The following is a 13,399-nucleotide window of genomic DNA, read 5'->3' as shown; positions in this document are numbered from 1 at the left end:
CTTAGACGGCAGCCCACCAGGCTCCCCCGTCCCTGGGGTTCTCCAGGCAAGAATACTGGAGTGGGTTTCCATTTCCTTCTCCAATGCATGAAAGTGAAAAGTGAAAGTAAAGTCGCTCAGCTGTGTATGACTCTGTGACCCCATGGACTGCAGCCTACCAGGCTCCTCCATCCATGGGATTTTCCAGGCAAGAGTACTGGAGTGGGTGGCCATTGCCTTCTCTGTTTCCTACTAATTTTATATATATATATATATATATATATAATATACAATTATAATACTAATACTAATATATAATACTAATTATATATGTATATATGTGTGTGTGTGTATATATATATATATATATATATATATATATTTGGAGAGTGAACAACTCCCCTCTGCCTAATGGTAGAATTATATAATTTTGAAAAAGAAAAGATATTTTCTTTGGGGATGGCATTGAATTAATTTTATTGTTAAATTTCTACTTACATTCCTTCCAAATAAACAGTTTTTCTTTCCTTTTGTTAATTCTAGGAGAATAGTAAAAGTAACAATAGAAGATTAGTCATGTGACATGCTATAGCATGACTAAATAGTATGCTATTTGTTGTTCAGCTGCTCTTTGTGTCTAACTCTTTGCAACCTCATGGACTGTAGCACACCAGGCTTCCCTGTCCTTCACCATCTCCCGGAGCTTGCTCAAACTCTTGTCCATTGAATCGGTGATGCCCACAACCATCTCATCTTCTGTCATCCCCTTCTTCTCCTGCCTTCAATCTTTCCCAGTTATATAGATAATAGCAATGAGATAACTTTGGCACATGAGTTTGAGCAAACTCCAGAAGATAGTGTAGGACAGGGAAGGCTGGCATGTTGCATTCTGTGGGGTTACAAAGAGCTGGACATGACTGAGCGACTGAACAACACTTCAGACACATGGTCTTACAAAAAGAATATAAATATTAATATTTTTCTTGTGATACCAGAGTATCAAACTTGACAAATACATTAAAAATTTTTTGTCCCAGTTCTTTCCCCAAAATGGCTTTCTTAAATTATATATTCTAGGTCAATTTCTAGTGATATTTAAAAAAATACTTTTGAACAGTGCAATAACTGGCTTTAAAAGCACAATTTTATTTTTATTACTCAGAGTAATGTGCAAAAATCTTAGAAATTTTAGGGGATTAATATCAAAACGTTGGTTTAAATTTTTATCATATATATCCTGAAAAGTTCTGCTTTATCATAAGAACACCACAGGGAGCATGAAGGCTATGGCATAAAGCCTATATACATTTCTCTATAGAGGTTTATGATTCAAAACTTCCATTGACGTTTACAACAGAAATCTGTGGACATGAACCATATTGCTTTCATATTCCATTTAGCTGGTTTTTCATTGTGATATAGAAGATAATAAAGTCTATATTTTTATTGTCAGAACTTTTATTTAAATGACAAATATACATATTTTACATATACAAAGTTTTAATATACATATTAAGATTGTTTTCTATTATAATTTGCCTTTATCATCTGGATATTTTGGCACCAGAGCACATATATACATAGATATAACAGTTGAAAAGCATTGTTTCTCTAAAACAAGATTTCTTGTTCTTCTAAATTTTGATAAGGAATAGTTACAACTATAGTTATAAATATTGTACTATGCACTTGAAAATGCTATATGCATTGAAGGATGAGTGGATTTGTGACTTTAATATTAATTTTTTGACTGCTCCTAAACAACTGAATGACTTCACTTTCTTCCTTTCTATAGTTCCTTTTGGAGAAGGAAATAGCAACCTACTCGTGTTCTTGCCTGAAGAATCCCATGGACAGAGGGGCCTGGTGGGCTACAGTCTATGGGGTTGCCAAGAGTTGGACACGACTAAGCAACTAACACACACACACAAACAATGTAGGAGAATATTAGTAGATGCAATGATTTTAAAAACAAAGACTAAAAATGTTAAAATAATATTTATGAACAAAAACTTGCCCATAAATGTCAAATTCACACTTTTTAAAAAAATTTTCTGCAGATAGTTTGCTCATCTACCAATTTCCCACCAAACCCTAAAGGATTCCATGCAACAGGGTTTATAGTGTTAAAAGTGTAAGCAATTGTTTGTCTACATAACGCTACTAGTATGGTGCAGGGGGTCCATTCTGAGAGTGCCCACCCCCAATGCACTGGCCTCTGATCCACCTGCTGTTCATTTCTTCACCCTCCTCTAATGTCTAGGATGTGAAATCTTCAGCGATGTGATAATGGCATGCTTGTTCCAAATGGCCAAAATTTTATATATTAGTTGATCTGCGGTTGCTTAAAACAACCTACTTGGATATACTATATCACCCTCAAACTAAAGTGATGTAATTAAGAAAAATACTTATTTGTTTAGTTTCTTCATTTGTAAAGTAGATTATTAGACTGCTTACCTTTGTGGTTTATTTTTCATAAACTAGATAAATTAAATGATGTAAAAATACTTATAAAGATACCAATTATTTTTACCAGACATTAATCTTTATTGTTTTGTCTAATATCATCATGAAATAAATATGAAATATTCCTTCCTTGCTTATCTGCCATATTCTATGTTTTGTTCATTCATTCCAGACCAAGAAGATGAGACATGAATGTGGCAAATCAAACAAGAGTAACAGAATTTATTTTTCTTGGATTTTCTGGTGTTCTCTATCTAAGGCTTGCATTATTTGTGATTTTTCTCACTGTATATTTGCTCTCTCTCATGGGAAACACCCTCATCATCTTCATTGTTCTCACGGATTCCACACTTCAAACACCCATGTACATTTTTTTAGGAAATTTGTCCTTTCTAGAGATCTGGTACACAACAGCCATGGTGCCTAAATTGCTGGCCACTTGTCTCTCACAAGTTGTTACCATTTCCGTTTCTGGTTGTATAACCCAGTACTACTTTTTTTTCTCTTTGGGGGCTACAGAGTGCATCCTGTTGGCTGTGATGGCCTATGACCGATACCTGGCTATATGCAGCCCTCTAAGATACTCATTCCTCATGCGTCTCCAGGTATGCCTGCAGTTTTCAGCTGGATCTTGGATTGGGGGCTTCATTGCCCCTCTCCTACCTACCATACTCATCTCTTACCTAAACTTTTGTGGACCCCAGAAGATCAATCATTTCTTCTGTGACTCAGACCCAATTTTTAAACTCTCCTGCTCAGATACATTCTTGGTGGAGGCTTTGGGTTACACATGTAGCTCTGTTGTGATTCTAAGTTCTTTTCTTCTCACTATGTCATCCTATGGGAATATTGTGGTCACAATAATCAAGCTATCTTCCCGAGAGGCTCGGAAGAAAACTTTCTCCACCTGCGCCTCCCACCTCACTGTGGTCACCATCTATTATGGCACCATTATCTTTGCCTATGTTCGTCCTCCAGCCAAGTACAACTTTACCATGGGTAAAGTGATTTCAGTATTCTACTGTGTAGTCACTCCGTTGGTAAATCCTCTTGTATACACCCTAAGAAACAAAGATGTGAAGAAAGCTTTCAGGAAAGTTCTAGCACGAAAGAGGTTGCTCTCGGCCAGACACATGCAGAATATTTGAGAGATCAACTAAAACAAGCAGTTTAGAATTGATTCCCAAACCAGATCTGCAAATGATAAGTATTTAAAATTATGTAAGTGATACCACCTAATACGGACATATCTGTACTTTTCATTTTGGTTTGAATTCTGCTGAAATAGGTATTCTGTAATTACTATGTTCAAAAAGACCTCAGTGCAATGTCATAATAATAAAGAGGCAAATAACATAAATTTCCTGCCCATGAGACATTTACAATGGGAAAATTGGCTAATTTAGTCCCATATAATGGTTAGATTGACTTTTTAAATAATTTATATCTTAATAGTAACCATGGGCCAGAATTTGTTTCTGTTAAATAACTCAGTGTTACTTCATTTAGTAGATGGACCATTATAAATGTACCATCTTTTACTTCAAATTCATTAAATATTTATTAAACACATATAATGAGCCAGGTACTATTCACAAGTATGGATGTTGATTTAAGTATGCATATAAGTATAACTGAAGAATTTCATTATAAAAATATCAGGAAAATATTAGATAGTTAAAATTTTTCAGATAATATTACAGAATTTCTAATGATCACAGAGGTAAAAATTGTAATAAGTAGAGGGAAAAAAGGAAAAATCTAGAACTAGAGAGTACAAGAACTGAACATCTAATATGGTAAAACAAATATCAACTTTCTAATATTCTTATAAAATATTTAAGCACACAATAATTTAAGCAAACTAATTTAATTAAACCAGAGAAAGAGAAGGGAAAAAAGGAAAAAAAAAGTCTTAGAAAAAATAATGCCATTATCAAGTTCACCTTCCATGTTAATGAAAAGTTTACAAGTTTTATTTCAATATAGTTTAATAAAAAAAAAAAGGATTACAAGATTACTGGAAAAAATAAATTCTATCAAAACTTTATAGGATGAGTGTTCTTTACCTGGGGACTTCCCTGGTGGCTCATATGGTAAAGAATCTTCCTGCAATGCAGGAGACCCCAGTTCAATTACTGGGTTAGGAAGATCCCCTGGAGAAGAGAATGGATACCCACTCCAATATTTTTGCCTGGAGAATTCCATGGACAGGGGAGCCTGGCAGGCTACAGTCCATGGGATTACAGAGTCGGACACAAATAAGAGACTAACACTTTCACTTCACTTTCTTTACCAGGTTGCCTCTGAAAGTTTTGCTATTTAGAGTGGTCAGTGGCATAGAAGCATCAGAGTAACCTGGGACATTGTAGAAATGCAAATCTAACATCAGTCCCTTGAATGAGACTATGCACTGAAACAAGATTCCCAGTTGACTGATTTGCAAATGAGATCACTAGAAGAACTATTTTAAGCAGTCAAAGTTTTAAAAAAATCTTTAAAAAAAATTGATTCAAAATTTTCTTACACACGACAATGCTAAATTTCTTTTAAATTTTGACATGTCATTTTTTGGTACATAATTAAAACAAGTTGTTTGCATGAATTCCCAATGAGTTTTTATTTTTAATGCAATACATATTCATGGAAACTATTATCAAAATTACCTGTACATGTAAATGAAAAATGTATGCTATCCAGCAACACTTTTAACCCTTTCTTTTCCAACAGAATATCAAAAGCATATACAATTATAACAATAACAGGGAAATATTCTATTTTTGTTATTCAGTCACTCAGTCAAGTCCTAATCTGCAATTCCATGGATTGCAGTACACCAGGCTTCCCTGTCCTTCACTATCTCCCAGAGTTTGCTCAGATTCATGTCCATTGAGTCAGTGATGCTATCTGACTGTTATAGGGAGGAAGTCAAGTCTGACTCCATATTGGAAGCTGTTTCTTTGACTTCCTTTTATTATTATAATCGTACTCAGTGGCTTGCCTGGAGACCCTGTCCCTTTGCTTGACTGTAAACTAAAGTGCCTTTGTTCAGCTCATGGAGAGATTGTCCCTGCCCACCTGTGAATAGAAGAGACTAACACACCCCTTCCAAAGGCTGGACATTCCCTTGGAGATGTTTTGAAAGACTGAAGACCCTTTGAGTTTACTTCCCCACTCCATCTCCCTCTCTATTCTGCCTTTTGACTTCAGTTCCTCATTGCTTCTTTTTCTCTGATCTATATAACAACCTGGCATCCAGACCCCAATAAGATGGCTATTTTGAGGTGCTAGCCTGCCATCTTCTCGGTCTGCTGGCTCCCTGATTAAAGTCTCTTCCTTGCCTCAACACCTTGTCTCTTGGGTTCATTGGCCTATCATGAGGCAAGCAGAGTGAACTTGGACTTGGTGACATAAACATCTCGTCCTTGTCTTCTCCTTTTGCCTTCAATCTTTCCCAGCATCAGGGTCTTCCCCAGTGAGACATCTCTTCACACCAGGTGACCAAAGTATTGGAGCTTCAGCTTCAGCATCAGTCCATCTAATGAATATGCAAAGCTGATTTCCTTTAAGATTAACTAGTTTGATCTCCTTGCAGTCCAAGGGACTCTAATTCTCACAATAACAGGGAAATATTCTGTATCTTCACACAGGTATTTCTGTATGCCATTCTTCAGGGTAAGAAAAAGGATATTCTACCCTTTGAGGTTCTGTGGTTAAGCCTATGTATTAAACTAGCAGGACAGATTCACGGGTTAGAAGCAGATAAACTGTTTTAATTTTTTACCTGCACATCAGTGTCTTTTAAAGAAAACAAACATAAAACAAATAATGTTGCTCATTATGCAATTTTAGAAGGGTTAGGTCATTAGCTACTGAAGTTGCTGATGACACTGCACAATAAGAATTTAGAATGAAAATATGGAGAAGGCAATGGCACCCCACTCCAGTACTCCTGCCTGGAAAATCCCATGGACAGAGGAGCCTGGTAGGCTGCAGTCCATGAGGTAGCTAAGAGTCGGGCACGACTGAGCGACTTCACTTTCACTTTTCACTTTCACACATTGGAGAAGGAAATGGCAACCCACTCCAGTATTCTTGCCTGGAGAATCCCAAGTACAGAGGAGCCTAGTGGGCTGCCATCTATGGGGTCGCACACAGTCAGACACGACTGAAGCAACTTAGCAGCAGCAGCAGCAGAATGGAAATAAAGATGAGTCATTTCATGTTTTGACGTAGCATGCTCCTTAGTTAGATATATATCTCAGGAAGTGTTTTAATAAACCCACATTTTTGCATCTTCCCACACACAGAAAAACACTGAAATAACTTACTGAGATATCTGTTCTTTGTGAGTCACAGTAATCTCTTACCAAAATGTACACTTGGAGGCATGTATTTCCTAGCAAAAAGTTATATATACTGGCTTCCCCCCTACCTCTTCCTAAAGCTAGTGAGAGGCTATGCCCCAAGCTAAAGGCCTAAAAATTGAATTTGAAACTATTATATTATTCATTTTTCTTTAAGAAAACAGAAACCAGAAGTCATTAAACCCAAAAGTTTATGAAACTTTTTTTTTTTAATCAAATAATGGTAAGTTTTGTGAGTGTGACAAGACAAAGATTCCTGGGCTAGGAGCATGAAGTCATGAGAGTGTGACTAAGAAATTCATGGAGAAACTAAAGAACAATAAAATTTATTTTACTAGATTTGTTTTACAAGTTCATTTTGTTATCAAAGCCCAACTTTCAGTCATAAGAATGCTCTTCTTTTCCTGTGCTAGAGTGGGCAGCTTCCAAAAGGAAATGTTATGTCTTGATAATAGGTAGAAAGGAGAAATCATAAAGCCCTTCCTGAATTTGCTGTTTCTCAAGTGCCTTCAGTTCAAAATAGTCATTATGCCAAAGCAGCGTATTTTGGTGTGGCATTCTCTTAAATCCTCACAAATGGACAAAGACTTTTTCTTATTCTGTTAATGAACAGAATACCGTTATTAATAAGACCATTATTATAATGCCATCATTAATAAGAAATAAGAATATTTCTTATTCTGTTAATCCAGTTCTTTGGCAGAATATATATCTAAGTCTTCATCCTTTTATCACACTACTTATCCCAAAATTGACTTAAATATTTATTTTTCTTTGTTTTGGGCAAGGACAAGCCAGGAACAGTGGGTGATTTTGAGTCATTCCAAAAGGAAAAAGTCTGTTATCTACTCCAACTACAATTTAAAGATACACAAATAAGTTTGTCTGTCTCATTTATTCATCTTCATCTTGTTTTTATATTTTTGTCAACATTTTGATCTTACTTTCAAAAACTGGAAAAGGGCAAACTTTGTATGTAATAAGTACCACATTTCTTTTTGGCAGGGTACATTAAAACAGATTATCATATGTTTTAGAATTGTCCTTGCTGGTGATCTTTATAAAGCAGTGTAAACATAAAACAAAATGCAAACACACAAGAAAAAGTTAAAATGAAAGTAAAATAGTATTTATTTAGATTATAAAACTAGAAGGGTATTTGATAAAATTCCACAGAATGCAAAGGAATTAAGAAATATTTTATAGAGAGAATAGTGTTTACTTATAATTTGTTCTCTAACACTTATCAATACATGTAGTTCTGTGAATTAAAATGACAATGTATATAAAGGTAATTTTTATAAGTATTTGAGCAACTTCCTGACTTAGGAAAGTGTAAATATTTTTTTCTGGTTGTACCTTTCTCTATGGTATAAATATGCTGAAATAAATGTTGCAATTAATTATTCAAATATTACATCTGTATTTGTGTATTCCTTCCAAATACTAGTGTACTGAATTCTGTGTAAAATATCTATCTGCTCACTGACTTTTTCTTTATGAAAGAGACTTGAATTATGGAATTAAATATAGAAAACTGAAGTCTGCTTCATTCCATTATTTTCATGGGAAAAACCCCCACAACTATATCGAGTAATGGTTCCTTGTTATTTAAGGTGGAAAGTCTGGCACATTCGAATTTTCACTGCCATCCCCTAATTCATCACTATTCTCATTTTTGCTACCAAATTCTTTTCAAATGTATCAGTATATTTTTATTTCCTTAGACAATATCAGAATCTGAGCAACATATTGTGCATATTTAGATACCACTGTTATTCCCCACAAGGATCTGACCCTTCCCCTCAAGACAACATCCAATGATACCCACATGACACAATCAGAATGGACATTTTACTGTGTTAACAAGAACATGTTTCTTTCATTTCCAAAACAGGTAAGAGTATTTTTCTGCTTTAAGAATATAAACTAGACTACTCATCCTGATCTAGAAATATTGCATGGTCCAGTTCTGTCTTATTTTCTTGTTCCTTCTTTTGTCAAAGTTGAAGCATTGTCTTCTCACCGTATACTCAACATGAATTTTCCCCTACATGTCATGAAGCATGTTACTCACTCCACTGGGCTCTTCTTCCTTCAGCAATCAGGGTATGCTGCTTTTCTTTTAAGATCTCCCCTAAGGTATCACTCTCCTATAGTAGAGGTCCTCCCTGAACTCACTGAAAAAACTCAAGGCTCTATAAACCAAGTTCTTCCAATCACCAGGCACCTTTCACTCAAACTTTGCTGAGTTACAATTTTACATAATCCATACGATTATAAGGTCATGGCATTCAATTCATGCTATTTTATTTTACATCTAAGAATGAATTAAGTCACATGTTTAAAAATTCAAGGCTATAAAAGAAAGTAAATATTTAGAAATTGCAATACTTCAATTTTATCATCTACTCATATTTTCCTTTGCTTGTATAGGTAAACAATATAGTGATTTCCTGTACATAAATTCAGTGCTTACTTAGAATAATCTGGATATTCCTTGTGGGTGGATGTGGGCAGAAGGCAAACAAAATAAATAGAAATTTGGAATATTTTCTGTACAAAAATAGAGTATAGTATATACACTATACTATTGATTGTTTTAACTTTGTAATTAAGTATCTTGAAGGATGTTTGATACCAGGATTCAAAGGACTTTTTGTTATTATATGTTCATAGGATATTTTATATTTTAAAATTCCCTTAGTATTAGACACTCATTTTAGCCCTCATACATTGTAGTATGTTTCCCTAATCTACAATTAAGTGAATATTCCTTTTTAAAGATTGAGTAATCTATTTAGGAAATTCAGGATCTTAAGGTTTTTTTCTGGTTCCCCCAAATTTGGCTCATATTTTGTAGAATTAAAAGTTATCCAACCTACTCTACTGTTCATCATGCACTTAAGAAAGATGCTTGCAAGTAGACAAGCTCCAAACAATATTGTATGTTGTAATCAGTTTTCTCATTTAGGAAGAATTAATAACAATAAAAATAATATGTGCGCCTAGTCACTCAGTCATGTCCAACTCTTGCAACCCCATGGACTGTAGCCTGCCAGGCTCCTCGGGATTCTGGAGTGAATTCCCATTTCCTCCTTCAGGGGATCTTCCTGACTAAGGGATCAAACCAGCATATACTGTGTCTTCTGTGTCTCCTGAATTAGCAGGCAAATTCTTTTACCACTGAGCCACCTGGGAAGCCCCTACCACCCATACTAAAGAGGAAATATCTATAATGTGGCTAAATAAAATAAAATTAAATTAAAATAAATTTCCCATAAAGGATATAATTCACCTGAAAAATGAGACTTTTTAAGAGCTATTATATATTAAATAAAAGCTCAAGAAATATTTAAAACATTAATAATAATAGTATCTATAATATAAATATCAACACCATCAGGGTAAAATAATCACTGTATCATTTACTTATTGAACACTTTATTTTCTGTATCACCTCTTAAACTTACATTATTGCCACAGAAACACAATATGCATAAAAATAAATAGAAATGTTAGAAAAATAAGGTGTAGTATGCTTTTAAAAGCTGGCTCCCCAGCCATTGATAGACCTGCTGAAAATACAAAACTGCATCCGTTGCCAAGAATCACCAGATTCCAGATAAAGCCAGTAGATCAGATACCATTCCCAATGTGAAGAGACCATAGAACCAGATATATTATCATTAGCCAAAATACCCAATTTTATGCCTTATTTGACTATTTTCTTACTTTTTTTTTTTTTTTTTTTTAGAAAATTGGAGAGGGGATTTAACATTTAAGGGACATTTTAAACTAAAGCAGCAACTATTTTCCCTCTAGTGAGTGAAGTGAAGTTGCTCAGTCATGTCCGACTCTATGCAACCCCATGGACTGTGGCCCACCAGGCTCCTCCGTCCATAGGATTACCCTCTGAGCATGATGGTAAAGAGTCTGTCTGCAATTCAGGAGACCTGGGTTCGATCCCTGGGTCGGGAAGATCCCCACTGGAGAAGGAAGTGGCAACGCACTCCAGTACTCTTGCCTGGAGAATCCCATGCATGGAAGACCCTGCTGGGCCACAGTCCATGGGGTCGCAAAGAGTCGGACACGACTGATCGACTTCACTTTCACTTTATTTTCCTTCTAAGGACCACTCATATCCAAAGCAATTCTCTTTGGAACAACCTACCCAATTTCATGAACCTCTCTGGCAAGAAGTTCTAAGTCTTCATGACATTATCTAAATACATGTCTAATTTCTCAGCCAGGGCATTTAGGATTCATTCTATTTTTGAGGAATTGTGTGAAGTACAAAATGAAATGAATAAGGAAGAGGAAACATAAATCCAGATTTCTCCTAACGTAGTTGAAGTTTCAGTCCTTGTATCAGAAAACAGTCTTTGCCACTTTCAGCAATGGATAGACCATTCAGATGAAAAATCAGTAAGGATATATCAAACCTACCTTATGCTTTAGACCAAAAAGTTCTAACAGACATATACAGAACATTCCATCCAACAGAACCAAAATACACATTCTTCTTTAGTGCACACATAACACCCTCCAGGGTAGAAATATTTATAATAAATAGGTCAGAAAAAAAAAAAAGGTGTTAGTCACTCAGTCGTGTTTGACTCTTTGTGATTCCATGGACTGTAGCCTGTCAAGCTCCTCTGTCCATGGAATTCTCCAGACAAGAATATTGGACTGGGTAGCCATTCCCTTCTCCAAGTGACTTTTCCAACCCAACCCAACCCAAGGATTGGACCCAGTTCTCCTGCATTGAAGGCAGATTCTTTACCATAGATCAGAAGAATGAGTATTAAAAATCTAAAAATGTTGAAATTATTTGCTGTTGTTACCTAGTCACTAAGTCATGTCTGACTCTGTGACCTTATGGACCCTGCGACCCTCTGAGCATGCCAGGCTCCTCTGTTCTCAACTATCTCGTAGAGTTTGCTCAAATTCATATTCATTGAGTCAGTGAGGCTGTTTAATCATCTCATACTCTGTCGTTCTCTTTTTTGCTTTCAATCTTTCCCAGCATCAGGGTCTTTTCCAATGAGTTGTCTCTTCGCACAAGTGACCAAAGTACTGGAGCTTCAGCTTCAGCATCAGTCCTTCCAACGAATATTCAGGGTTGATTTCCTTTAGTATTGACTAGTTTGATCTCCTTGCAGACCAAAAGACTCTGAAGAGTCTTCTCCAGCACCACAATTCAAAAGCACAAGTTCTTTGCGGTTCAGCCTTCTTTATGATACAACTCTTACATCTGCACGTGACTACTGGAAAAACCACAGCTTTGACTATAGGGACATTTATTGGCAAAGTGATGTCTCTACTTTTTAACACATTGTAGAGATTTGTCATAGCTTTCCTTCCAAGGAGCAAGCAACTTTTAATTTCATGGCTACGGTCACCATCCGCATTGATTTGAGAGTCCAAGAAAATAACTGCTTCCACTTTTTCCCCTTCTATTTGCCATGCAGTGATGGGACTAGATGCCATGATATTAGTTTTTTCATGTTGAGTTTCAAACTGGATTTTTAACTCTCCTCCTTCACCCTCATCAAGAGGCTCCTATGTTCCTCTTCATTTTCTGCCGTTAGTGTAGTATCATTTGTTTACCTGAGGCTGTTGATACTTCTCCCAGCAATCTTGATCCCAGCTTTGGATTCATCCAGCCTGATATTTTCAAATGATGTACTCTGAATGTAAGTTAAACAAGCAGGATGACAATAGGCAGCCTTGTTACCAAGTATCTTTTTTGACCATAATTTTTTAAAACCAGAAATAAAAAACAGAAAGAAACCTAGAAAACACAAAATATTGGAAATTTAAAAAACAAACTCCAAATACCCTATAGGTTAGAAAATAATCAAAAGGTAAATTAAAAAAAAATTAACATGGAAATATAGTATCTTAAAACTGGTAGGATGCAGCAAAAGCAGTTCTAAGAGAGAAATTTATAGCTATAAACACCTACATTAAGAAAAAGAAAGATCTTGAATGCTGTGACTCCCTTCAGGAAATGGAAAAAGAAAAGCAAGCTAAAGCCAAAGATAGCATGAGGAAGGAAATAACAAATGTTAGGTAGGAAATAAGACATGTGCATCAAGAGGAGGCCTGGCTGAAAGGGATGCAAACTGATCTCTAAACTCCACTCCAGACACACCCAGGAGAGCTCACAGATATGCTACAAAATAACCACAGAGATTTTTCAACTCCTGCACATGCCGCCCTAGGCACAGAGTGGGTAAAAAATAACCACAGTGGTTTCTCCAAATAACCTTAGGCAGTTAAGAGCCCAATAAGGACTCATGAATATTCTATATCTAATTATAACAATGAACCGTGAACTTCCAAAATTGCCAACATCTGCTGGATCATCGAAAAAGCAAGAGAGTTCCAGAAAATCATCTATCTCTGCTCTATTAACTATGCCAAAGCCTTTGACTGTGTGGATCACAATAAACTGTGGAAAATTCTGAAAGAGATGGGAATACCAGGCCACCTGACCTGCCTCTTGAGAAACCTGTATGCAGGTCAGGAAGCAACAGTTAGAACTGGACATGGAGCAACAGACTGGTTCCAAATAG

The 13,399-nt window shown here is 35.9% G+C and overlaps 1 protein-coding gene across 1 annotated transcript; it reads left to right on the top strand.

Annotated features, from left to right (window-relative positions):
* Positions 1–2,636: 2,636 nt before the first annotated feature.
* On the top strand, positions 2,637–3,596 carry LOC129642158 (olfactory receptor 6F1-like). The gene has a single exon (XM_055566715.1). It carries the CDS (start codon positions 2,637–2,639, stop codon positions 3,594–3,596), a length of 960 nt encoding a protein of 319 aa, XP_055422690.1.
* Positions 3,597–13,399: the final 9,803 nt, after the last annotated feature.

Source organism: Bubalus kerabau, chromosome 1 (assembly GCF_029407905.1).
Source record: "Bubalus kerabau isolate K-KA32 ecotype Philippines breed swamp buffalo chromosome 1, PCC_UOA_SB_1v2, whole genome shotgun sequence".
NCBI lineage: Eukaryota > Metazoa > Chordata > Mammalia > Artiodactyla > Bovidae > Bubalus > Bubalus kerabau.
The sequence above is the reverse complement of the archived record's forward strand: the minus strand, read 5'-3'. Positions and strand labels throughout refer to the sequence as shown.